Source organism: Glycine max, chromosome 1 (genome assembly GCF_000004515.6).
Source record: "Glycine max cultivar Williams 82 chromosome 1, Glycine_max_v4.0, whole genome shotgun sequence".
Lineage (NCBI taxonomy): Eukaryota > Viridiplantae > Streptophyta > Magnoliopsida > Fabales > Fabaceae > Glycine > Glycine max.
In genome coordinates this window covers 50,330,331-50,356,294 of record NC_016088.4, presented here as the reverse complement: position 1 = coordinate 50,356,294, position 25,964 = coordinate 50,330,331, and the positions used below count along the sequence as shown (strand labels likewise).

General features: G+C 34.6%; 3 protein-coding genes across 3 annotated transcripts; all 3 read left to right on the top strand.

The window, feature by feature from the left end:
* The first annotated feature begins 4,838 nt into the window (after positions 1 to 4,838).
* LOC100777875 (probable carotenoid cleavage dioxygenase 4, chloroplastic) lies at positions 4,839 to 7,661 on the top strand. The gene is made up of 2 exons (XM_003516460.5): positions 4,839 to 6,123; positions 6,795 to 7,661. Exons 1-2 carry the CDS (start codon positions 4,991 to 4,993, stop codon positions 7,432 to 7,434), a joined length of 1,773 nt encoding a protein of 590 aa, XP_003516508.1. The 5' UTR covers positions 4,839 to 4,990; the 3' UTR covers positions 7,435 to 7,661.
* Positions 7,662 to 12,294: 4,633 nt separating this feature from the next.
* Positions 12,295 to 12,996, top strand: LOC106794415 (uncharacterized). The gene has a single exon (XM_014761683.1). It carries the CDS (start codon positions 12,295 to 12,297, stop codon positions 12,994 to 12,996), a length of 702 nt encoding a protein of 233 aa, XP_014617169.1.
* A 12,010-nt stretch (positions 12,997 to 25,006) lies between these two features.
* On the top strand, positions 25,007 to 25,964 carry LOC100782168 (uncharacterized). Its single transcript, XM_003517061.5, has one exon. It carries the CDS (start codon positions 25,452 to 25,454, stop codon positions 25,734 to 25,736), a length of 285 nt encoding a protein of 94 aa, XP_003517109.1. The 5' UTR covers positions 25,007 to 25,451; the 3' UTR covers positions 25,737 to 25,964.

Genomic DNA, 25,964 nt, shown 5'->3' with positions numbered 1-25,964 from the left:
TCCTCTTTAACGTTAGCATTACCAGCAAAAAGTAAGATAAAAAGTTGTTTTATGTTTATTTTATTGTTGCAGACGGATTTTTGCTATAAACACTACTACAAAAATAGTATTTATCATCGCTTAGTTAACATCGATTTTGACAAAAATTAATGTTAATAAAAAAATGGTGGTATAATTGTAAATAAAATGAGTTCATTAATATCGATTTTTCAAAAATTGATATTAACATAACTTCGTTAAGATCGATTTTTTCAAAAATCGATGTTAATTTCATTTCGTTAACATCGATTTTTGGAAAACTAATGTTAACATGATAATGTTAACATCGGTTTTTATAAAAAAATAATGTTATTTTTCGTATGTATATAATTGTTTTTCTCGCGCCCATTGTCACTCTCCTCACTCTCACATTGATGCTCTCACTTCCTCCACAGTGTTGCAACTCCTCCCCTCAGCAAACTCACTCTCGCTCGCACTCGATATATTACTCACTCCCACTTGTTCTCAGTCTCCTACTCGCACTAGCTATTGGTGTCGGTCTCAGCGACGAGATATGTCTTTCTCTTACCTTTGACAACTTAAATGAACAAACTTGTTGTGTGATGTTGCTTTGCATTGTGCTCTGGGTGGCAACATAAATGCTTTGTCCTGTGCTTTGGGTGGTGTTGTTTAGAGTTGGTAGAGATGCCGTGGCGCCATCGCCATGTGGTGGACGGCGTGAGGGAGAAAACATTGCGTGAGGTTGTCGTGTAGGGGTGGAAATGAGCTAAGCCAAGTCAAGCTTTACTAGGCTTGAGCTCGACCTGAGTTGAATACGTAAGGCTTGAGCTTGGCTCATTACTTGTCATAGGTTTTTTTTTAAGGTTCGGCTCGGCTTATATAAAAGTTTGACTTGGCCCACGAGCCTATTTAAAAGCCTGCTTAAATTCGTCTTTGATTAATTAATTATTTTAAAACCTAGTGAAATACTAACTAAAAAAAGAAACTTATAAAATTTCGTATAAGTAATGTACAAATCCAAAAATAATTGATAAACAAAATCATATTGAATTCAAGTCGTTAAAACACAAAGTATATCAAAAGAAAATAAAAAGAGCATAATATTAAAAAATGTATGGATTAGAGATGATTTGCAGAAAATGAATTTTATTTTACGTGAACAGTGTGTATAAACAGTAATAAAAACTGGAATTCTAAAATCCTAAAATTATTCTCTCCTCCGAAAAAAACTCCCTAAACTAAAACCTTGGTGCTGTTATATAGGTCCTCAGCCCCAAAGCTTACAAATCTATTTTAAGTCCAAGCCCATAAACGAAATAAAATAAAATCTGGATAAGATAAGATAAGATGGGATGAAATAAAATCTGGACAAAATAAAATCTAGATAAAATAAAATCTGAATAAAATAAAATCTAGATAGAATAAAATCTGGATAAGATAAGATTTGATAAAATAAAGTTATTATTATTATTATTATTATTATTATTAGTTAAACAAGCCGGCTTGTCAAGCGTAACAAGCTTTTTTTATGGTTTGAGTTTGGCCTTTTTATCTAAAAAGACTTTTTAAAAAGCTTGAGCTTGACCTTTATAGTAAACAAGCCAAGCCAAGCTGAGCCGAGCCTTACATAGACCGAGCCGAAGGCCCTCGACAAGCTGCTCGACTCATTTCCACCCCTATTGTCGTGAACCTTAATATTTTGACCCATTCTCTTGTGAATTGGGTAGATGTGTTCAATGTTGTTTTCTCTTGCAGGTTCTCAGCTTTTTTAGGGTTTTTATTTTTAGGGTTTTTATTTTTATTTTGAGTTGTTGTTGTGTTAACTTGTACATGGTGTTGGTGCTAGGGTGAATTCAATTTGCAATGGTTGGACTCTAAGTAGTGTTATAGTACAAAATTTGTACACCAAAATGAAACACATTTGTAATGGTGAGTATGTGCTAGTGTGCTACTGATTCATTTTTCCAACTTTGGCATTGGGAATTCCTTTATGACACTTTAAGGAGGGTTATTGGAAATATTAAATACTATAAGGTTCTCATTTTGGGTATGGGAAAGTTCAGATATTTATTTGTGAAGAGTAACTATATTGAATTAGCCTGTTAGTCCATTGCCATGTTACTGGCCTAAGCCATGGAGAAACTGTAAACATTCTTGGCATTTTAGTAGAAAAAATGAATTATTTTAAGTTATTTTTGTTGAACTGAACTCTTTTGATTCATTGAGTGTATTATAATTTTGCAGGCACTGTTTTTTCATTTTCACTTCAGTGTATTAGGATATTTAAGGAAATCAGGAAACTATATAGAAGTAATAGGAGATTTGTAGAAGATATATTCTAATTATTTAATTAGCTATAAATTATCCAAATCAGCATAAATTAGGTAGCTATAATCTTGTATATATTTGTGTCTTTGATAATCAATACACACAAGGATTTCCCATCATGAATTACTATCTACGAGAGTGTTTCTTATTTTCTAATTGCATTTTCCAATAAAAAATTGTACACCATTACAAATGTATTTTTTTTTTTTTGTTTTTTTGAATTTTTGCATCAATTGGTTAGATGATGGTTCCTTCCCTTGTGAGGGATTGTGGCGGGCTATCCCCTGTTTGATGCCTTCTAAGCCTTGAATGGAAAATAATTGATTGGTTGAATAACTAATATGTAAATAAATAAATTTTTTTGTAAGTTAAAATTAATTTTCTATTAGTTAATGATTAACTAATATGTAAATGATGTCCTCTTTTAGAATATTTTTTTAAAATTTTATTTTCTTATAAGTATTTATAAGTTTAATAACACACTTTTTTATTATTATTTATTATTAAAATTTATAAGTTTAATAACACAATTTTTTCTCATACGCTTTTTATTATTATTGGTTATTAAAATTTATAAGTTTAATAAGTACATATTGTGGACTTAAAATTTTTACGTGATCAAATAATAAAAAATTGTTTCGTATGTGATGTTAAGGTAACTAGTTATTATAAAAGTTAAATAAACTTACTATAGCTAATGGTTTCTGATTATATTACAATGTAAAAAAAAATCTTTTAAGTGTTGATTAAATGATTAGGCACTTGGCTAACAAATTATATACGAGTTTTGATTTGAGACCAAAATTTATTGGTATTAAAAAAAAGACATTACACACTATGACATCAATTTTTTAGAAACTGATATTATATAATTTAGTTTAACATTAGTTTTCTAAAATCGATATTTATATTAATATTTTTATTGTCAATAATTTAAAAATAGATTAATAACAATGATGTTAAAAGTTTTTGATGATTGATGTTAAAAATTTATTTTGTAGGAGTGGAAATGAGATTTATAAAAACATGCTTACTCTTTTTTTTATATATAAAATAGAATTTGTGAATCATTAAATTTATGTTAAAATTCATGCATCATATTTTGAATCGACATTCAAACATGCTCTTACTCAGTGGTCTTGATCTAAGGTGTGATAATTTCATGTCTCCATTATTACGTCATATTCATGCATACGTAAAGATTGCTATTTATTTTAATTAGCAGCTGATCAATTATCATAGGCAACGGATTAAATCTACAGCCAGTGAAAGTGAAACTTGAAATTAGACTGAACTTGCTAAATTTACAGGACAGTGTATAGCTAGATTGTAAATATCGTCATGACGTCTAATATTTGCGCACATGAAAAATGGACAGAATGATAGAGACATATACATGTAATCTCTGAAAGAATGGTTAATTGGCTAGATTCTGTGGCATTAGATTGTGTTATTACTATATATACCCCATTCGAAATGTTATTTAAATTATTATCCAATTAAAGAATATAATTAAATAGTTTATGGCCTAAGATTACTCCAAGACCAAGGAGACATTAGTGTCGTATTACACAATGTAAATGCCTCTTTTAGTCTCTTACGCTGAAAAGTGAAAAGGACAAAGGGGGTATCAGCTTTATTTTATCACATGTTGTTTCGGTGCTCCTTTTCTAATTGGAAAATAATTATTTTTATATTGTTTAGTTATCTTACATTAATGTTAACTGATTTTTTCGCCAAAAATATTTATTTATATTTCTTATAGTCCTTTTATAAATAAAAAATGTTCTCACACTTAAATTATATTTTCAAGATGTGTGTATAAATAATAAAAAAGAAAATAATTATATAATATTATAAAATTTGATTAAAATACCGAGTAAGTAAAACCATCTAATAATAAATAATTATATATGATAAGTGTCATAATTTTTATAATAATTACTTTCAAAAATCATACTTGAATTGATTTAAAATTAATTATTGTTGTAAAAGTCTCTCTCTCATATATATATATATTATTCTGGTTAGGGTTCTATTACTCTTATGCAAGTAATTTTTATTTGAAATATCGTAAGTATTGACTTGGTAGGTTATTATATTCATACATCCAACTCCTCTTTTCATCTTATTTTCATCATTCTTTTTTACTTTTCATTTTTTTATTACATTCTTTGTGACATTTAATTATCTATTTTCCTGTTTTATTTTATTTTTCTCAGTATCTTTCTTTTTCCTTCTACCCGTATATTGGGGGTATATGTTAACATTTTGCTAACTTGATTATGAGAGGAGAGAACATCAAGATCCACTCTCTTAAACAATATCTGGTTATTTATTTATTTATTTTCAATTATGAAAATGTTTCAAATAATCATGAATGTCTTTTGCCTGTAGCAAAAAAGAAGTTATGTGCCGTGGCATTTACGTATGAGAGCAAGTTATTTTCGGTTTTATTAACTAATACTTTTTAATTATTTAACCAATATGTTTGGAATATCGATTGGCATTTTACTAATTTTTCTTTTTATTTTTTCCTTTGATAGATGACAAGTGCAGCACACGATAAGTATCATTCAATAAGCGACCTCTTTACTCCCTCAGTTTCATTACAAGCCATAATAGCATTGGGTTCTTCTCTAGTCTCTGTCCTACCACAAAAATGGTCCCAAAACCAATCTTAGTCACAACACCACCGCCGGCAACTTCTGCACCCTCTCCACTGCTCAACGCAGTTTCACCCCTCAAAACAGAAGAAAAACCCCAAACACAAACCCTAAAAACCCCCACCACCACCACTCAAAAAGCTATAACCAAACCAAGCCCATCATCATCCACCACCAAAACGACGCCGCAGCAGCGCGTGGAGCTAAAGAGAAAAACAAACTCATGGGTCCCCGCACTAATGCTAAACGCATTCGACGACATCATCAACAACTTCATAGACCCTCCACTCAAACCCTCCATAGACCCTCGCCACGTGTTGTCACAAAACTTCGCCCCCGTCCACGAGCTTCCTCCGACGGAGTGTGAAGTCATTGAAGGCTCTCTCCCACCGTCCCTCGACGGCGCCTACATCCGAAACGGCCCCAACCCCCAGTTCCTCCCGCGTGGGCCCTACCACCTCTTCGACGGCGACGGCATGCTCCACGCGCTTCGCATCTCCCATGGCAAAAAACCCACGCTCTGCAGCCGCTACGTTAAAACCTACAAATACACCATGGAAAACGACGCCGGTTTCCCTCTCATCCCCAACGTGTTCTCCGGCTTCAACTCCCTCGTGGCCTCCGCGGCACGTGGCTCCCTCTCCGCTGCACGTTTCTTAACGGGGCAGTTTAACCCCGCTAACGGCATTGGCCTGGCCAACACCAGCTTAGCCTTCTTCGGGAATCGTCTCTTCGCGCTTGGCGAATCCGACCTCCCTTACGTCGTTAACGTAACCCCTGACGGCGACATCGAAACCCTCGGCCGTCACGACTTTGACGGAAAACTCACGTTCAGCATGACGGCGCACCCTAAGATAGACCCCGACACAGCGGAGTGCTTCGCCTTCCGTTACGGCCCCGTGCCACCGTTCCTCACCTACTTCCGTTTCGACGGTAACGGCAAAAAACACGAGGACGTTCCTATTTTCTCCATGCTAACACCTTCGTTCCTCCACGATTTCGCCATTACGAAGAAATACGCGATCTTCTGTGATATTCAGCTCGGATTGAACCCTCTTGACATGATCTCCGGTGGCTCCCCCGTCGGCTCCGTCGCCTCCAAGGTCCCAAGGATCGGAATCCTCCCTCGGTATGCACTACACAACTTTTTTTTTTTCTTAAAAAGTAAAATTATTAGTAACAAAAATTATTTTAGATCACAATCCTATAAAACTTACAAAAACAATTTGGTAAAGTGATTTTTCAACCAGAATTTGAGTTGCGTCTAAAGGTTTTGAAAATGGCCAGCATGACCTGATTTGAACTACAATATCCAGATTTTTTAACTTTCCACATATGAAATGCAATCATAGTTGAAACTGTCTCAATTGCAGTTGTGTGTGATTTCCTGTAATATTAACAAAGGCGACCACAATCAATATTTAATACTTTAATATAAGTCTTAATAACTCACCTAATCAAACCTTTGCATACAAATTGTGGAGATTAAACTGGAAAACAACATTAAAGCACTAAAAACTTACATCTAAACTTATAACATAATTAGCAGCTGATCTTGTTTCTTAAATATGTAATCTATGACTCTTATCTATGAAAAAATATTTTGTTAGAAAAGATCAATCATTTCAAATGAACCTGGATATTTTGAGAATTAGTTTTTGACTTTTGGTGGAGAGATACTTTGGTTCATGCCAAAAAATACAAAAAAGTTCGGCTAAGTTAATTTTAATAATAATAATTTAAAAATGTTACATGTAATTATTGTTTGGTTGCTAAATTTATTTCAAAATTTGGTTTCAGTGATGCTAAGGATGAGTCGATGATGAAGTGGTTTGAGGTGCCGGGGTTCAACATCATTCACGCGATAAACGCGTGGGAGGAGGACGAGGGAAGAACGGTGGTGCTGGTGGCGCCGAATATTCTTTCGATGGAGCACGCGCTGGAGAGAATGGAGCTAGTTCACGCGATGGTGGAGAAGGTTCGGATCGAGCTGGACACAGGGATAATCACGCGGCAACCGGTGTCGGCGCGGAATCTCGATTTCGCAGTTATAAACCCTGCGTTCGTGGGGAAGAAGAACAGGTTCGTTTACGCGGCGGTGGGGGACCCAATGCCGAAGATCTCGGGGGTGGTGAAACTCGACGTGTCGAAGGGGGAGGAGCGGAGGGACTGCACGGTGGGGTGCAGGATGTACGGCGAGGGTTGCTACGGCGGAGAACCGTTCTTCGTGGCGAGGGAAGAAGGGGGCGAGGAAGATGATGGGTACTTGGTGAGTTACGTGCACGATGAGAGGAAGGGGGAGTCGAGGTTTTTGGTGATGGACGCGAAGTCGCCGGAGCTAGATGTTGTGGCGGCGGTGAGGCTTCCGCGGCGGGTGCCGTACGGGTTCCATGGGCTGTTTGTGAAGGAGAGTGAGCTGAGGAAAGTGTCGTTGTCGTGAAGCTGAGACATGATGGTTCGTGTGTGGGGCTTGTCTTCCACGCTTCTGTCCATTATACATGTGTCCTGTAATGTAATGTATAGCACCATTATTGCTTCTCAGAATTAATTGATGAGGTGTAATTAGTAATTACATGCAAGTCTATGCCAGCTAAACAAAGTAATCATCGTTCATGTATGGGTGAATCATGAAGGAACAGCTGAATAAATTATTTGTATTTTTCATTATTACCGTTACATTTGTTTTTGAGTTTTATCTGCTACAATTAAGCTACTCAAGTTAGTTAGAAATGAAATGAAATATTGTAACAAGTCATACGTACATGTTTTTATTTCATTAGAAATGAAATGGTACATTTGTTTTTGAGTTTTTTTTTCATTTATATATACTATGGCTCAGTTTTTATTTTTTATTTTTTGAGTTTACTTCTCAAAGGTTTTTGTGGCTCAGTAAAAATAATTATTTTTATATTGTTTAAGAAAATAAGTTGAAATCATTTAACTTTACAAATCTCACATGAAATATAAGGTTATTCCAAAAATATTTTTCATTCAAATTTGATATTATGAATAAAATAGAATTTTGATTAAATGAAAAGTATTTTAGGAATGATATTATTAAATTTACACCAACATATAAAGAGGATACAAATTTGTGCAACTATTTTTTGTCTAAATATTTTTTAGACCATTTTATTCTTATTCTTAATAGTATCAAAGTAATGACAATATTTAATCATATTTATTTATGCATATTAAAACTGACACTAACTAAAATTAGGTAACTACCTACTAACCACTCTCTACTTTTATTAGATAATTTTATCTGTAAACTATTTCATAAATTTAAAATTTTTCTTTTAACTTACATTAACTTTCCATTACTTTTATATTATTAGTTTTTTTTATTCTATCATATTTTTATTAACTGTATTTAACTTTTATTTTTTTATTATTAAAAAAATTTAGAGAGATACTTTGTCTCTTTTCCCTTACTAAAAATAAAATTAATTAGATTTATTTATATATGAGTCTAAAATATAAAGTAACTTTTTTTTCTTGAATTTTGAGGGAATAAGATTTAAGGTGTGTTTAGGTTAGTATTTTTAAGCATGAAATTGTACACTTTGAATCTGATGCAGTTATGTTTTCAAATAAATTTATAATGAGTTTGAAAATTTATGTTTCAAATTTTATTCTAAGCAAATTAGTAATTAAATTTAGTTGGCATATGATTTAAAATTAATATAAAAAATGTTTTTTTAATTACTTGCACTCAATTAAAATATCTATGACATTTAAACATTTTTTTTTGTTTTACAAAATCACGTTATACACCCAATTTGTAGGTTCACGGAGTCTGCTTAGAACCACTGTATCAGAAAGATGATTAGTGTTTAACCTACACAGCAAAGGTAGTAGCTTGTAGGCGAAGGAAAAAGAAACATAAAAAAATATAATTAGTTTGAGTAATACTAAAGTTGAATTATTTTAAATAAGATCTTGAGTTTAAATATTGTGAATGAAAAAATATGATTAAAAGAAAATATTATATCAAAAGGCGATTAATTTAATTTTTGATAGAAATTATTTATTAATAAAATTAATAGATATTTGATACAAATAATATAAGATAGAAATAAATAAAAATACTTCATAACATATGTTTGAATATGCGGTGCGTTGATACTAAATCAATTATTTTTTTCACATTTACAATGAAATAACTCTTTATTGTTTTTAACTTTTCAATTATCCACCATAAATTTTGGAGCTAGAATCGATTCAGCAAAGTATCCAAACATGTATGTTACATATACTTTATCTCAAAAAGAAAGAGTTAAAACCTACCTCTAATTAAATAAGAAAGGTGATGATATTTAGATGTTCGCATATTACAAATATCTCATCATGACTTGTAATTTCTTTTCGTATTATATCACTAATCAACATTTAATTCTCTTCTCTTCCTATCTCTCTCAACACTTAAGAGCTATCCAATAATCATTTTCCAAATACGAAATGCTATCTTTTTCAACTCCACCAACCTCTTAAGATTTGACTCTCTGATATTTTATTGCTTAGTAACACGTGAGTGTTTATAGTTTACACAGTCATTCTCTGTTTTCTTCTGTCCCCAGAACTATATACAAATTAACACAGTAATCTAGTTGTACCGTATGAGACCGGGACGTACGGTGGTCAATGGCACGGATCCGGCGGTTGCCACCATGCTTAATTGTATTTAAATTTAAAAATAACAATATAATTATAAGACTAATATTTTAAAGACAATATACTTTGTTAAAACTTAAAATAAAATAAAATCTAAATTTAATTACATTTTCAATCTTTTAAATATTTTGATTATACGGTTTTAATTTATTAAATTTCAATTATTCCAATTAGATTAATTTCTAAATTTTTTCTTCAAGTGCCAGTCAATTTGGACTCAGCCTTTTACTTCATAATTAACCTGAGATAGTTAGCTATTAATTAAACTTATTTAGTATACACAATTATATATAAAATAGATTACATATAACGTCAATATGTGATTATCTCAAAATTATTCATATATTGGCTAGTATTAAATAAATAATAACATATTTTTAATATAATATATTTTAATTTTGACTTAACCAATTTATATTGAATAATATTATTTTTAATAAAGTTGTTTGTTGATACAAGTGGTTTGACACTTAAGTTTGTTAACTAAAGTTTAACTTTAGAATTTGATCTTCAACTTGAACATGCATGAAGTGACAACTAAAGTATCATTTACTCCAAAACTATTACACCTCTTCATTATAAAAAAAAATCGAATTTGTTGTAAATCGGATTGTATATTTTTTTCAATGGCACCCTCAAGAAAAAATTGTCCTGAATTGCATTATTCTGTGTATATGCATATTAATATGAATATAATACTAGTAATGCGTAAACAAGAGATTATTTTTTAGTTTTTTTATACTTTCATTCAAATTACAATCCAATTATAATTTCTCATGATAAATTTATTAATTTTTTATAAAATTATATTACATATTATATTAATGATAATTTATAATTAGATTATAATATAAAAACACATTATCATTCAACTCATAATGACTCATAATGTATATTGATGTATGGAGTACAACCCTTGATATAATTGCCCAAACCAAAGGCAGTTTCAATATTCCGCGTTCGTTCCCTTAGAAGAATGCAGTTGCTTTGCACTCAAAGCTAATACCAGACGTAATGGAAAATTAGAAACGGCTGCACCAATCTACAAACCAAATACTAATTAACGTTTTACTTAAAATGGTCATTATTAGTTTATTTCGGATGTAAATGAAATGAACTCTTTGTCAGTGTATTAATTTTGGGTTATTAAATGCTTGATGAAGTTGGTTTCTTCTAATAAATAAATTACAATTTTGTCATAAAAAGTTACTTATATATATTTTTTTAATTTTTAAACATTCTGTTATTCTCTTTCTTTCATATCATCTTTTAAATGAAAACATCTATTAAATATTATATTAATAAACTTAAAATTAAGAATGTATTTGATAAATATAAAAATAAAGTTATAAATAAGATAAACAAGTCAAATGTAAGTATTATGCTTTTTAACAAGCCAAATCCAAACTTTGAATTTGACCTGTTTAAATAAATGAGAATATCATAATTTTAAAATAATTCTAAAATTTTCTATTATTTTTTATTTACTACTTTTTTTATACATAGGATAGTATGAAAAGATAACATTCCTCTATTTTTAATGCAAGCCAAGCTTAAGCTTAGGTTGTTCCGTTTGGTTCAATTTGTTTTAACTCCTGAGAAATAGCATAGCAGTCATTTTTTTGAAGTCATTGAGTAGCTTGCATCCTCTGAAGTCAATTCAGTAACTTATTTGAGGTATAGGATGTGAGGGTTGTTCTATGTTACAATCCGTGATGTTCATATTTTTCAAGTCATCAATCACTTTAAAATTAGACTATACTTAGTTCAGTATTCAGATTTCAGATAACCATGCATGAGTGTGAAAACAGCTAGGATAACTAAACGATTGCTCTTGTAGAGTTGAACTTGTGTCAAATATAACACAGCACACTTGAATTAGTCACCAAAATCACTTGATCAGCCTTCAAACAGTCTACTGAATTAATATGGCTTGCACTTGCATATTTCACATTCTTTGAATCTCATTCCACGATTACAACAGAATCTATGGATGTAGGTGACAAGTATTCATCAACTGACTTTAACAGAAGAACTAGAAGAGAAGAAGTGTTGTTCCTGTCAACGGAATTAAATGCCACAACAAATTGTATGGGATTGCACATTTATTTGTAACAATTACTCTCTTAATTAGGATAATTAGCTGTAATTGTATATATGGCAGTTTAGCTATTTATTGGGCTGAAAATTAGCTTGACAGGTTGTAATATTAAAGTGTATTTATATGAGAAATCTCCATGAGGAGCAAACAGTTTTTGGCCTAACCTTTTCTAAGTTTAACATGGTATCAACCTAGGTTTCGATCCAAGACCCTAGTCTGCACTTCTTTCGTTGTTCTTTCAGCCTCGTCCAAGTTTCAGTTCTCTCCAAGTCCTTGTTTTTTTTCTATTTCTTGGTCATTTCTTTCCTAGTCCAGATTACCATCCCTTGTTCTATGTCTACCGAAAAGTATGATGTTCTCTTGGTTCGCTTTAATGGCAAAAACTACTCAGCTTGGGCATTCCAATTCCAGATCTTTGTCATAGGAAAAGACTTATGGGGTCATGTTGACGGCAGCTCTCTCGTCCCTGACAAAGACACAACTAAGGTTGAACACGCCAAATGAAAAGTCAAAGATGCTCAAGTCATGGCCTGGATCCTAGGCTCTGTCGATCCCAACATTGTCCTGAATCTTCGGCCTTACAAGACAGCAGCCACAATGTGGAATTACTTGAAGAAAGTCTACAGTCAGAACAATGAAGCTCGAAGGTTCCAGCTTGAACACGACATCGCTACCTTTAGACATGATAGTCTCTCCATCTCTGATTTTTACTCTCAATTCATGAATCTTTGGGCTGAATACACTGATATAGTTTATGCAGACTTGCCTTCTGAAGGCCTCAGTTTAGTCCAAACAATTCATGAAACTACTAAACGCGATCAATTTCTTATGAAATTGAGATCTGATTTTGAAGGTATTCGGTCCAACCTCATGCATAGAAATCCTGTACCATCACTGGATGCATGTTTCAATGCTCTGTTGCATGAAGAACATCGCCTCCTTACACAGTCCATCATTGAAGATCACAAATCCGCTATTGTTCCAGTGGCATATGTGGCCCGAGGAAAACCAAAAAGCCATGACATGTGTACTGTTCAATGTTTCTGTTGCAAGCAATTTGGACATTATGCTTCTAACTGTCCGAACAAATTCTGCAACTACTACAAAAAGGATGGACATATTATTAAAGAATGCCCCATAAGGCCACCCAAGCGAAATGTCACAGCTTTTACAGCCTCAGTTGATTCATTTGTTCCTAATAATTCAGCCAATCCAGCACCTGTTTAGCAACAAGCTCCTGATCCTACTCCGACTATGACCCCTGAAATGGTTCAACAAATGATCATTTCAGCATTCTCTGCTTTAGGATTCTCAGGTAAATCCTCTTCCCCTTGGTATTTTGATTCGGGGGCTTCCAACCACATGATCAACAATGCTCAATTTCTTACTAATATCAAAAAATATCTTGGAGACCTCAAGATACACACCGCTGATGGAAATCCTTTGCCTATCACAGCCACTGGTGATATTTCTCCATCTCTAACCAATGTTTTTGTTTCTCCTGGTCTCACTAGTAATCTCATTTTAGTTGGTCAATTAGTTGACAATGATTGTCAAGTACAATTCTCACAGTCTGGTTTTCTTGTGCAGGATCAATACTCAGGGAAGATAATCGCGAAGGGGCCTAAAGTTGGACGTCTTTTCCCAATCCATTTCTCATTGCCTTCCAATCTTTCTTTGCCTTTAGTTTCTTGTAATTCTGCTATTGTTGATTACCAAGTGTGGCATAAGCGTCTTGGACATCCATACGCAAATGTACTTCATGACTTGCTCAAATCTAATTATCTTGGAAATAAACACAATTCATCTCTTAATGTTGATCACTTTGATTGTATTCCTTGTAAACTTGGTAAAAGTAAAATTCTGCCTTTTCCAACACATCAGTCTAATGTAACACAACCTTTTGAAATCATTCACAGTGATGTTTGGGGGGTGGCACCGGTTATATCTCATGCTCATTATAAATATTTCGTAACTTTTATTGATGATTATAGTCGCTTCACTTGGGTCTATTTTCTGCGATCAAAAGATGAAGTCTTTTCCACTTTCAAATTTTTCCATGCTTTTGTTCAGACCCAATTTTCGTCAAAAATAAAAATATTTTGCTCTGATAATGGGGGAGAATATGTTGGATCGAGTGGCCTCAGAATAATTAAGAAGGGAGAGTTGAATTAATTATTCCTAAACCTTTACTAATTAAAAAATTACTCTTTTAAGGCTTTTACTTTTGTTGTTAAGAGAATATGGAGTAGAAGAGAAACTTAACAGAAAGTAAAAGCGAAAATTAAATGCACAGCGGAAAGTAAAAGAGTAGGGAAGAAGGAAACAAACACACAATAGTTTTTATACTGGTTCGGTAACAACCCGTGCCTACCTCCAGTCCCCAAGCGACCTGCGATCCTTGAGATTTATTTCAACCTTGTAAAAATCCTTTTACAAGCAAAGATCCACAAGGGATGTACCTTCCCTTGTTCTCTTTGAAACCCTAGTGGATGTACCCTCCACTAGAACTGATCCACAAGAGATGTACCCTCTCTTGTTCTCAGTCAAACCCAAGTAGATATACTCTCTACTTGTACCACAAAGGATGTACCCTCCAATGTGTTAAAACAAAGATCTCAGGCTGTTAAACCTTTGATACTTTGTGAATGGAGATACAAAAGAATTCTCAGGCGGTTAAACCTTTGAACGCTTTTGTATTAAGGAATGAGAAGAATCAAAAGAATTCTCAGACTGTGTCGTTTTGAATTCTTTGACAAGGGAGAAGGGAGACACAAAAGAATTCAGGCGGTTAGTCCCTTGTACTTTTGGAAAAGAGAGAAGAGAGACACAAAAAGAATTCAGGCGGTTAGTCCTTGGCGAATTCTTTTTGGCAAAGGGAGAAGAGAATGAAAAGATGAATAGCACAAGTTTTCAAGGTTTGGAAAACCAGAAAACTTCAGAAAGCTTTTGGTACAAAGAAGAAGAAGAAGTTCAAAGAGATTCAAGGCTTGTATAGGATTGTATGAAATAAGTGTTCAAGATTGTTGTTAGAAAGATTGATTGAAAATGCAAAACAAAGTCTTGCTTTTATAGACTCTTCATGTCTGGTCAAGAAGGCCATTCAGAAGAGTTATAACTTTTAGAAAAACTTAAAACCCATTTGAAAAAGTCAAAACCTTTTTGAAGAGTTATATCTTTTGATTTTTCAAAAACAGTCACTGGTAATCGATTACCAAATAAGTGTAATCGATTACACAAAACTTTTGAGTGAAAGGATGTGACTCTTCACATTTAAATTTGAATTTCAACATTCAAGGACACTGGTAATCGATTACCAAAACATTGTAATCGATTACAACCTTTTGAAAATATTTGGAACGTTGTAAATTCAGTTTGAAAACTTTTTCAAACTCATTTTGCTACTGGTAATCGATTACAACAATATGGTAATCGATTACCAGAGAGTAAAAACTCTTTGGTAAAGGTTTTGTCAAAAACTCATGTGCTATTCAAAGTTTTGAAAAAACTTTTTAATACTTATCTTGATTGAGTCTTTTCTTCATTCTTGAATCTTGAGTCTTGAGTCTTGATCTTGATTCTTGAGATCTTGAGTCTTGATTCTTGATTCTAGGCTTTCTTCTTGAGTCTTGAATTATCCTTGATTCTTGAACTCTTGACTTGTTCTTGATCTACTTGAGATGTTCTTTGATTCACTTGAGTTGTTCTTTGATCTTTTGAGCTTTTTGTTCATCACCTTTGTCATCATCTTTTGTTGTCATCATTGTTATCATCAAAACACCTTTGAATCATTGTTGATTCATCATGAAGCTTTGCTTCCACAATCTCCCCCTTTTTGATGATTAAAACTTCTGAAATCAAGAAACACATACACACTTTTTCCTAGTCGATCACTCTTATAAATGCTCCCCCTTTGTTTTTGAATTTATGCTTATCTTAAAATTAAATGTGAGTTCTTGATTTATCCCTATTTCTCTCCCCCTTTGGCATCAACAAAAAGCCAAAGTGCGTATCAAAGTTAAAGTATGCAAATATATCTTAAACATTCATACAACATTCATAAAAATATTAACCACAACATGAAGTAACAATCATAAACAGATTAACTTATATAATCCACATAGTCAAATAACATACTTGTTCAACCAAACCATGCAAATAAGGAAATAATAAATTGTTCAAATACCATAGTAATATAGCCAAAATACAAGGCTGAAAATCAAAGTAGTAATAATATTAAAATATAATTCTAAGATGATGGAGGCGGCGGTGGTGGAAGATCAAAGCTTGACCGGATGTAAGATACATCTTCTTCAACCTTTGTCATCCTTGACTCCATTTCATTGAAGCGCATATCCACTTGTAATTCTAAAGTATCAAATCTTTCACCAACAAAGGTTTGAAGACCATCAAAACTTTCCAAAATCTTCGAAAGAAGAGATGAATCTTCTCCCTCATGTCCTTCTTCACCAATATTTCTAGCACCCTTCTTTACCCATGATCCATCATGCTCCTTAATATAACCAAAGGATGCTATGACTGAAGCGCCTATAAGGAATGATCTCTTGATTGGAACATAAGGTTCAGAATCAAGAGGGATGTTGAAATGTTGAAGGAAGAGGGTAACAAGGTGAGGATAAGGCAATGGGGCATTCAATCACAATGACTTATGCATGCGATATCTAACAAGATGTGCCCAATCAATTTGTAAACCTTTATGAAAGGCCCACATGACAATGAGATCTTCTTCAGAAACCTGGGCATGGTTTGAAGATCTAGGAAGCAAAATGCGAACTATAAGGTAATGGAGGATGCGACTTTCAAAAGCCAATGAACCGGCAAGAAGTCTTCCGGTCATATCCGCTTGGTTGGTGCAAACCAACCGGCGGGCATCATGCATAGAGAAATTGAATTTCCATTCATCAATCAGTGCACCCTCAAAAGGCACACCTTCACTAGGCAATTTGGTTAAGTCAAAAAATAGGGATTGGTCAATGACCATCTTAATCCCATAGATTTCAGACATTAGAACACCTTCATGAATTTCTAAATTAGAATAGAAGGCTTTGACTAATTCAGAATAGACAGGTAATTTCAGAGACATGAATGGAATAAGATTGGAGTTTTCAAATGCTTGGAAGCATTCAAAATTCTCATTTGAGAAGAACTCCATATCTATGAATTTTGGGTCTACAATGGAACGAGAGGAAAAGAGGTTTGTGTACCGTATACGCTATTCCTCTGATGAGAATAATGATCCAGAGGGAATGGAGGGAGGAATTGGTGCTTCCTGTGACCCGGAATGTCGCTAACTCCGACTCGAAGTTCCTTTCCGCTTTTTCGATGGTTCCGCCATTTGAAGAGTTTTTTTTTGGGATTTCAATAGATTCAAATGAAAGAGATTGAAAAAAGATGAAGTTTGGGCTTTGTGGGGAGTGATTTGGAAAAGAATTGAGTGAGATATGGCTGGAAGAAAAATTGGGGGCGAGGGTTTTCGAGAGAATGAAAGGTTGCAGGTTTCAGAATTTGAAATTTGAATATATAGGTGCAGGGACGCGTCGTAATCGATTACACAAATATGGTAATCGATTACCAGAGAGCAACTTTGCCAGAAATAACTGCTTGTAATCGATTACACTATTATGGTAATCGATTACCAGTGGTTATTTTAGCCAGAAAACAAAAATAGAAGGCTTTCTAGGAGAGAAGAAGTTTTGAAAACTATTTTTGAAAATACTATATTTGAAAATACTTTATGACTAATTTTCAATCATGTAATTTACATATCATGTCATGCAAAAATATTTAAAACATGAAGATAATCAATTTTATCAAGAACAATCACAACACAAGTATGAAGAATATTGATTTTACTTAAATAAATGAATGAATATTTCATGCAAATAGAATGAAATCAATCAAGCAAATATACTCATGATTTCAAACAATCAAAAGACAAACAAATAAAGAATTGTTAGTCATCATAGTCAAATTGTTTGAATAAAAATTTCAACTTTAAGAGAAATTTTAATAAGATAATGGTTTTGATATTACCTTTTTTAGGATTGAAGTGTCTAGATCTTCAAAGATGAGGATCATTCTTTTTCTCCTTGTTTGTCATCCTTGAGAGATGTTCTCATCACTTTCATAATCTTTGGTTAAAAGATTAATCTCATTTTCTGAACCATCGGATGAATCATTGTCATCCCATGCAATGTATGCTTTCTTAGTTCTTCTTTCGTCAAATCTTTTCTTTTCACTTTTCTCCGACCATTCTTCATTTGACGGACAGTTGGCCTTGATGTGACCAATTTGGTTGCATTTGTAACACCTAAGGACTTGAGAATCCTCTTGTGATTTTCTTCCATTATTGAAATTCTGACGCCAATCAATTCTTCTTTTCTTGATGTATTTCTGAAATTTCTTAACAAAGAAGGAAAAATCTTCATCATCTAAATCTTCTTCTTCATTTTCTTCTTGTATTAAAGATGAGGCTTTAAGGGCTATGCTTCTCTTCTTTTTGTCATTTTCTTCATTCTGATTGAGGCGTTGAAGTTCCATCTCGTGTTCCTGCAATTTACCAAATAAAGTGGCAAGAGACATGGAAGAGAGATCTTTGCTTTCAGAAATAACAGTTACCTTGGGCTGCCATTCCCTACTTAAACATCTTAAGACTTTATTAATTAAATCTTCATTAGGAAAAACTTTTCCTAATGATGCAAGATGGTTTACAATATGTGTAAACCTTTTGTGTAAACTCTGAATGTTTTCATTTGGATTCATCCTAAATAACTCATATTCATGGGTAAGGGTATTTATTCTAGACCTTTTTACATCTGTGGTTCCTTCATGGGTTAACTAGAGAGTATCCCACATATCCTTGGCATTAGTACAATTTGACACTCTAAAGTACTCGTCTATCCCTAGGGCTGAGGTGATGATATTTTTGGCTTTGAGATCATACTGGATTTTTCTCCTATCTTCTTCTGTCCATTGATCTCTCGGTTTTTGAGTTGTAGTGCTTGTGCTTACATCTACTATAGTGGGTATATGTGGTCCTAATTCTATTGCTTCCCATATATTTAGATCTATAGCTTCAATAAATATCTGCATGCGGGTTTTCCTATAATGGTAACCCTCACCATTGAAAATGGGTGGTCTGTGAATAGAATTTCCTTCAGGAAACAAGGGATTTGAGGAGGCCATCCTACAAGAAACCTGCTCTGATACCAATTGTTGGATCAAGTGGCCTAAGAATAATTATGAAAGGGGGGTTGAATTAATTATTCCTAAACCTTCACTAATTAAAAAATTACTCTTTTAAGGCTTTTACTTTTGTTGTTAAGAGAATATGGAGTAGAAGAGAAACTTAACAGAAAGTAAAAGCGAAAATTAAATGCACAGCGGAAAGTAAAAGAGTAGGGAAGAAGGAAACAAACACACAAGAGTTTTTATATTGGTTCGGCAACAACCCGTGCCTACCTCCAGTCCCCAAGCGACCTGCGGTCCTTGAGATTTCTTTCAACCTTGTAAAAATCCTTTTACAAGCAAAGATCCACAAGGGATGTACCTTCCCTTGTTCTCTTTGAAACCCTAGTGGTTGTACCCTCCACTAGAACTGATCCACAAGAGATGTACCCTCTCTTGTTCTCAGTCAAACCCAATTAGATATACTCTCTACTTGTACCACAAAGGATGTACCCTCCAATGTGTTAAGACAAAGATCTCAGGCTGTTAAACCTTTGATACTTTGTGAATGGGGATACAAAAGAATTCTCAGGCAGTTAAACCTTTGAACGCTTTTGTATTAGGGAATGAGAAGAATCAAAAGAATTCTCAGACTGTGTCGTTTTGAATTCTTTGACAAGGGAGAAGGGAGACACAAAAGAATTCAAGCGATTAGTCCCTTGTTCTTTTGGAAAAGAGAGAAGAGAGACACAAAAAGAATTCAGACGGTTAGTCCTTGGCGAATTCTTTTTGGCAAAGGGAGAAGAGAATGAAAAGATGAATAGCACAAGTTTTCAAGGTTTGGAAAACCAGAAAACTTCAGAAAGCTTTTGGTACAAAGAAGAAGAAGAAGTTCAAAGAGATTCAAGGCTTGTATAGGATTGTATGAAATAAGTGTTCAAGATTGTTGTTAGAAAGATTGATTGAAAATGCAAAACAAAGCCTTGCTTTTATAGACTCTTCATGTCTGGTCAAGAAGGCCATTCAGAAGAGTTATAACTTTTAGAAAAACTTAAAACCCATTTGAAAAAGTCAAAACCTTTTTGAAGAGTTACATCTTTTGATTTTTCAGAAACAGTCACTGGTAATCGATTACCAAATAAGTGTAATCGATTACACAAAACTTTTGAGTGAAAGGATGTGACTCTTCACATTTAAATTTTAATTTCAATGTTCAAGGGCACTGGTAATCGATTACCAAAACATTGTAATTGATTATAGCCTTTTGAAAATATTTGGAACGTTGTAAATTCCGTTTGAAAACTTTTTCAAACTCATTTTGTTACTGGTAATCGATTACAACAATATGGTAATCGATTACCAGAGAGTAAAAACTCTTTGGTAAAGGTTTTGTCAAAAACTCATGTGCTATTCAAAGTTTTGAAAAAACTTTTTAATACTTATCTTGATTGAGTCTTTTCTTCATTCTTGAATCTTGAGTCTTGATTCTTGATTCTTGGCTTTCTTCTTGAGTCTTGAATTCTCCTTGATTCTTGAACTCTTGACTTGTTCTTGATTTACTTGAGATGTTCTTTGATTCACTTGAGTTGTTCTTTGATCTTTTGAGCTTTTTGTTCATCACCTTTGTCATCATCTTTTGTTGTCATCATTGTTATCATCAAAACACCTTTGAATCATTGTTGATTCATCATGAAGATTTGCTTCCACAGAATACATGTCACACTCATTTCAGGACTTCTTGCAATCCAATGGCATTGTATCCCAAAGGTCATGCCCCTCAACTCCACAACAAAATGGGGTAGCGGAAAGAAAAAATCGCCATTTGCTTGATGTTGTCCACACCCTTTTGCTGGAGTCTCATGTGCCATCATGTTTTTTGTGTGAAGCCCTTTCCACTACAGTTCATCTTATCAACCGATTGCCATCTCCATCAATAGGTAATGAATCCCCTTTCAATCGGTTATATGGTCACCCACCCAATTACTCCAATCTTCGTATCTTTGGTTGTGTGTGTTATGTCCATCTTCCTTCAAGAGAACGCACCAAGCTCATTGCACAATCTGTTGAATGTTCCTTTCTTGGATATTTTCCTCATCAAAAAGGCTTTCTATGTTATGATCCTACCATACATAGGAATCGAATATCTAGAAATGTCATTTTCCAAGAAAATGTATACTTTTTTGCATCACATCCTGACCTTACCTCTCCTTCGATTTTTGTTTTGTCATTGTTTTCTAACTCTCATGCAGGAGAACCATCTCCTAAACCTCTCTTGACCTACAACAGATGTAGCACTGCAAATCAAAATCAATAGACAGAACCTCAAGGGCCCCCTAGAGATAATTCCTTGGCTGCTGATCCAGTAGAAGAACCAGAACCAGCTCCTCCAAGATGCAACTCACGCATTATTAAGCCCCCAGACAGGTATATCCATTCCATGACAGCCTCATTATCCTCTATTCCTACCCCTTCCTCTTATAGCCAGGCCATAAAGAATGCTTGTTGGCATAAAGCTATTGAAACTGAACTTCTAGCATTGGAAGAAAATCAAACATGGGATATAGTCCCGTGTCCCACATCTGTTAAGCCTTTAAGTAGCAAGTTTGTGTTCTCTATGAAGCTGCGTTCGGATGGATCCATAGATCGTTACAAAGCTCGTTTAGTTGTACTTGGAAATAAGCAATAATATGGACTGGACTATGATGAGACTTTTGCACCGGTCACCAAGATGACAACTGTGCGCACTATTCTTGCTCTTGCTGCCTCACAATCTTGGCCACTACATCAAATGGATGTCAAAAATGCATTCCTTCACGGTGACCTTAAGGAGGAACTTTACATTAAGCTTCCTAATGGTATGCCTACCCCTTCACCTAATACTGTTTGCAAATTGAAACGCTCTTTATATGGATTAAAACAGGCACCAAAAGTATGGTTTGAAAAGTTTCGCTCGACATTACTTGTTTTTGAATTCACTCAAAGTCAGTATGATCCCTCTCTTTTCCTACAAAGGACTCCTAAAGGCATCGTGGTGCTTCTTGTTTATGTGGATGACATTGTGGTCACTGGTTCAGATCAAGATGTTGTTTCTAGAATCAAAAATCAATTGCATTCAACCTTTCAGATGAAAGACTTAGGCCATCTCACTTATTTCTTGGGTTTAGAGGTGCATTGTCATCACCAAGGCATTTCTCTATGTCAACACAAGTATATTCAAGACTTGGTCCAACTAGCTGGACTCCCAAATGCCACCCCTGTTGACACTTCCATGGAAGTTAATGTTAAATATCAGAGAGATGAAGGTGAACTTCTTGATGATCCCACTCACTATCACAAGCTCGTGGGAAGTCTCATCTATCTAACTATCACTCGCTCAGATATTTCTTTTGTTGTCCACACCGTGAGTAAGTTCATGCAATCTCCGAGGCATTTGCATCTTTCAGCAGTAAAACGGATCATTAGATACCTCCTTGGCACCCCAAAGCATGGTCTATTTTTTCCTGCTGATTCCTCCGTACAACTCTAAGCATACAGTGATGCTGATTGGGCTGGTTGTCCAGACACAAGAAAATCTACTATTGGCTGGTGTATGTTCCTAGGGAATGTTCCTATTTCATGGAAATGTAAGAAACAAGATTCAGTCTCAAAGTCCTCCACTAAGCAGAATATCGCGCGATGTCTGCCGCTTGTTCCGAAATAATATGGCTGCGTGGTCTCCTCACAGAGCTTGGATTCTCTCAAGCACAACCAACTCCGCTGCATGCTGACAACACCAGTGCCATACAAATTGCAACAAATCCAGTTTACCATGAACGGACTAAACATATTGAGGTTGACTGTCACTCTATTCGCGATGCCTATGATCGAAGAGTCATCAGTCTACCACACATCTCAACTTCCATTCAAATAGCTGACATTTTCACTAAAACATTGACACGTCAGCGACACAATTTTCTACTTGGCAAATTGATGTTGGTCGATTTTCGGGCATCAATTTGAGGGGGGATGTCAACGAAATTAAATGCCACAGCAAATTGTATGGGATTGCACAAATTATCTGTAACAATTACTCTCTTAATTAGGATAATTAGCTGTAATTGTATATATGGCAGTTTAGCTATTTGTTGGGCTGAAAATCAGCTTGACAGGTTGTAATTAAAGTGTATTTATATGAGAAATCTCCATGAGGAGCAAGTAGTTTTTGGCCTAACCTTTTCTGAGTTTAACAGTTCCTAGTTCCGACTGACCATGCTGCATAATATGATGGGGCTTGCAAGGTTACAAAGGTAAGGCGTTTTGACATGAGTACATGACAGTTAAGTAAATTTATGTTTAGTTCTTTTAAACAGTTAGACTAACACACAACTAAATTTGAAGTAAATTGAAACACTTGCTAATATGAGAGCATAATGTTTGATTTATATGGACTTAGGGTGAAATTAATGCATGTGTTGTATCACAGTCTGTAGTTTAAAAGCTAAAATTAAAGAGAAAAGTAAACAAATAAAATAAGCAATAGATTTCAAAAGTGAGGGACAAGTAGAAAGTGAAATTTGATCTCTGCAATGTTCGTATACTTGTACATTTTTTGCCACGCTGACTTGCTGTCTCACACTGACATAGAATCACTTGATTAAATTGTTTGCTCTTTGTATGACTCCTAGAAGAGTTGTTACTTGATTCATTTACCGTTTCTACACTACTAAAATAATAGTATTCTACGTCGCGCATTCAACATCGGTGGTTCCAAAAATGATGTTATTTTAGTGGCGGTGGTATTTTAGTAAATAAAAGATTTATTTTAACAACGTTTTTGCAAAAAACGACGTCATCTTCGCGATACAACATCGTTTTTGAAACACCGTTGTTGAACAGCATTATACAAAGACGGTGGGTTTTATAAACACCGTCTTTGAATCTCGCCTAAATTTTCATCTTTTTCCCTCATACTCGCACTCTACCCTAGCCCACATTATCTCACTCAATTCATTTGGCTTGATTTTAACCATCGATCGAGGCCGAGAGCGTTTCGGTGTTTTCTTCTCCGTGGAATTCCTGAAAATCATTTCATTCTTAAGAATTACAGGGCTTAGGGTTGTGCGAGATTTCGAAGGTGGCTTGATCGTGAGCGCTCTTGAAGGAGAATTCCTTGCCGGAGCAAATCTTGTTAAGGACGTTCCAGCACTTCTTCTTCAGCCTTCGGATCTTCTCCACGAGCTGATTCTTGTTGAAATCGAGTTGGAGCTTCGACTTGATTTGGTCGTAGAACAAAGCGGTGTCGTTGTGGTGCGAGGATCCTCGCTGTGATGTGTAGTCAAGGAACCCTTGCAAGAGCTCGATCTCGTCGTTGTCGGTCCACAGCCGCTAAAACAGTCGTCGCGAGTCATCCAGCGGCGACGACGGATTTTTCTCTACGAGTCATCGAGCTCAACTTACATTTTGTCAAACTTCACTATCTCTGCTGCACCTCGAGGTCTATGCCCAGCGGTGGGTACCAGAGGAGTATTTGCAAACTAAGCCTGTGACTATGGCTTCCTAGTTATGCTCTAGAAGACCTTTATCAGTGAACACACATAAAATTCCTGGTACCGGAGGAGTAAAAAAGCCAAAGAAGGCCAGGGTCAAGCAGAGCAACGTCTTCTCCTCAAATTCCTGGTAAGAATATAGTATCACTCCTTTCTATAGAACTTACAAAAAATTTTAGGATACTGGAGACAAAACTGTTATGGATTGATAAGAAATTTTAGGTTCATCCTGATGTTAAAGGGCCGATCTTGTTGATTTGGGAGTCTTACTGTTTTAGTGTAGAGTTTTGATTGTCTCTGTAGTCATAGTGAAATCTTGAACGTGCCTTGTTTTTTGTGAGTTTAATATGTTGTTGAGGGTTTTCAAGGTTTTAAGTTAGATCGTGTCGCGGTTGTTGCAATCCTTAACATTGTGGAAAATTGCTGACAAATGTGGCCATTGCAGCCACAATTAGTGATTTGGTTGTAGAGAATCCAAAGACCTTGACAGGCCAAAATCATGGTTGTGAACAATTTTTTATGACCTTGAAGGTTTTGCATTTGGCATCTCTGAATTCCCACTCATGGCTGATTTTGTGAGTTACCGTCTGTGTGTGGCATTTGCCTATTCCTTTTGAAGGATTATTAGGCGTGAGAGACTAGATTTTGTTTGAGGGAAGACCAAAGGCAAAGATGAAGACTTCCCTTATAGATTCTGAAGTGATATTTGGCCATGATTTCAGGAGATTTTGCTAATTGATATTAAAACCCTTGTTATATTTTCTGAAAGCCAAAAAATATGTGCTATTATGTGTGCATGATTGTGTAGACTTAGTGAAGAATTGGGAAGAATGAGGTTGCTATTACAATATTGATATGCCATAATTTAAGCCTTACATATCATATATATAGAATCACAACTTGACTGTTGTTTTTGCATGATGTACAACTTCAGGGGTTTGATAAAGGTTGACATTGAAATTTGAAGCCATGGTTATTGACTCCATTCTGACATCTCCTCGTCTCAACTCTCCATCTTTCAGGAGGCAGTTTAAAAAGGATGAACTGGGTAGTTGGTCCACACTTTTCCAGAGGCATCGCTTCCTTTTATCTACTCTTGTTCTGATAACTCTCCTCTGCACTATTTATCTTTACTTTGCTGTCACTTTAGGGGCTAGTGGCACCTGTTCTGGTTTGACTGGAGCGCAGAAAACTTCATGCCATATGGAGCTTGTTAAGGATTCTGTGGCCAAGGGTAAACTGAAAATTCTTTGATATTTCAAAATATAATTACAGGGAATATTCTTTCTTTATTTTTGCCTGAGTATAGGTGACATGATGAAATCCAAATATAGTCTCCGGCTACAGTATCAATCAGTGTGACTGTGATATGTATATATACTATTATTTATCTTGGTGTTTTTGGGCCAAAATGTAGAATATATGTAGAAAGCAATTTCTTAGATACATTATGTTAATTTTAGTGATTGCTTCATTGACATA

Coding starts and splice junctions, on each gene's coding strand:
- LOC100777875 (XM_003516460.5), top strand. CDS start 4,991: ATGGTCCCAAAACCAATCTTAGTCACAACACCACCGCCGGCAACTTCT. Junction 6,124..6,794: donor AGGATCGGAATCCTCCCTCG/GTATGCACTACA, acceptor ATTTGGTTTCAG/TGATGCTAAGGATGAGTCGA.
- LOC106794415 (XM_014761683.1), top strand. CDS start 12,295: ATGGCCTGGATCCTAGGCTCTGTCGATCCCAACATTGTCCTGAATCTT.
- LOC100782168 (XM_003517061.5), top strand. CDS start 25,452: ATGGTTATTGACTCCATTCTGACATCTCCTCGTCTCAACTCTCCATCT.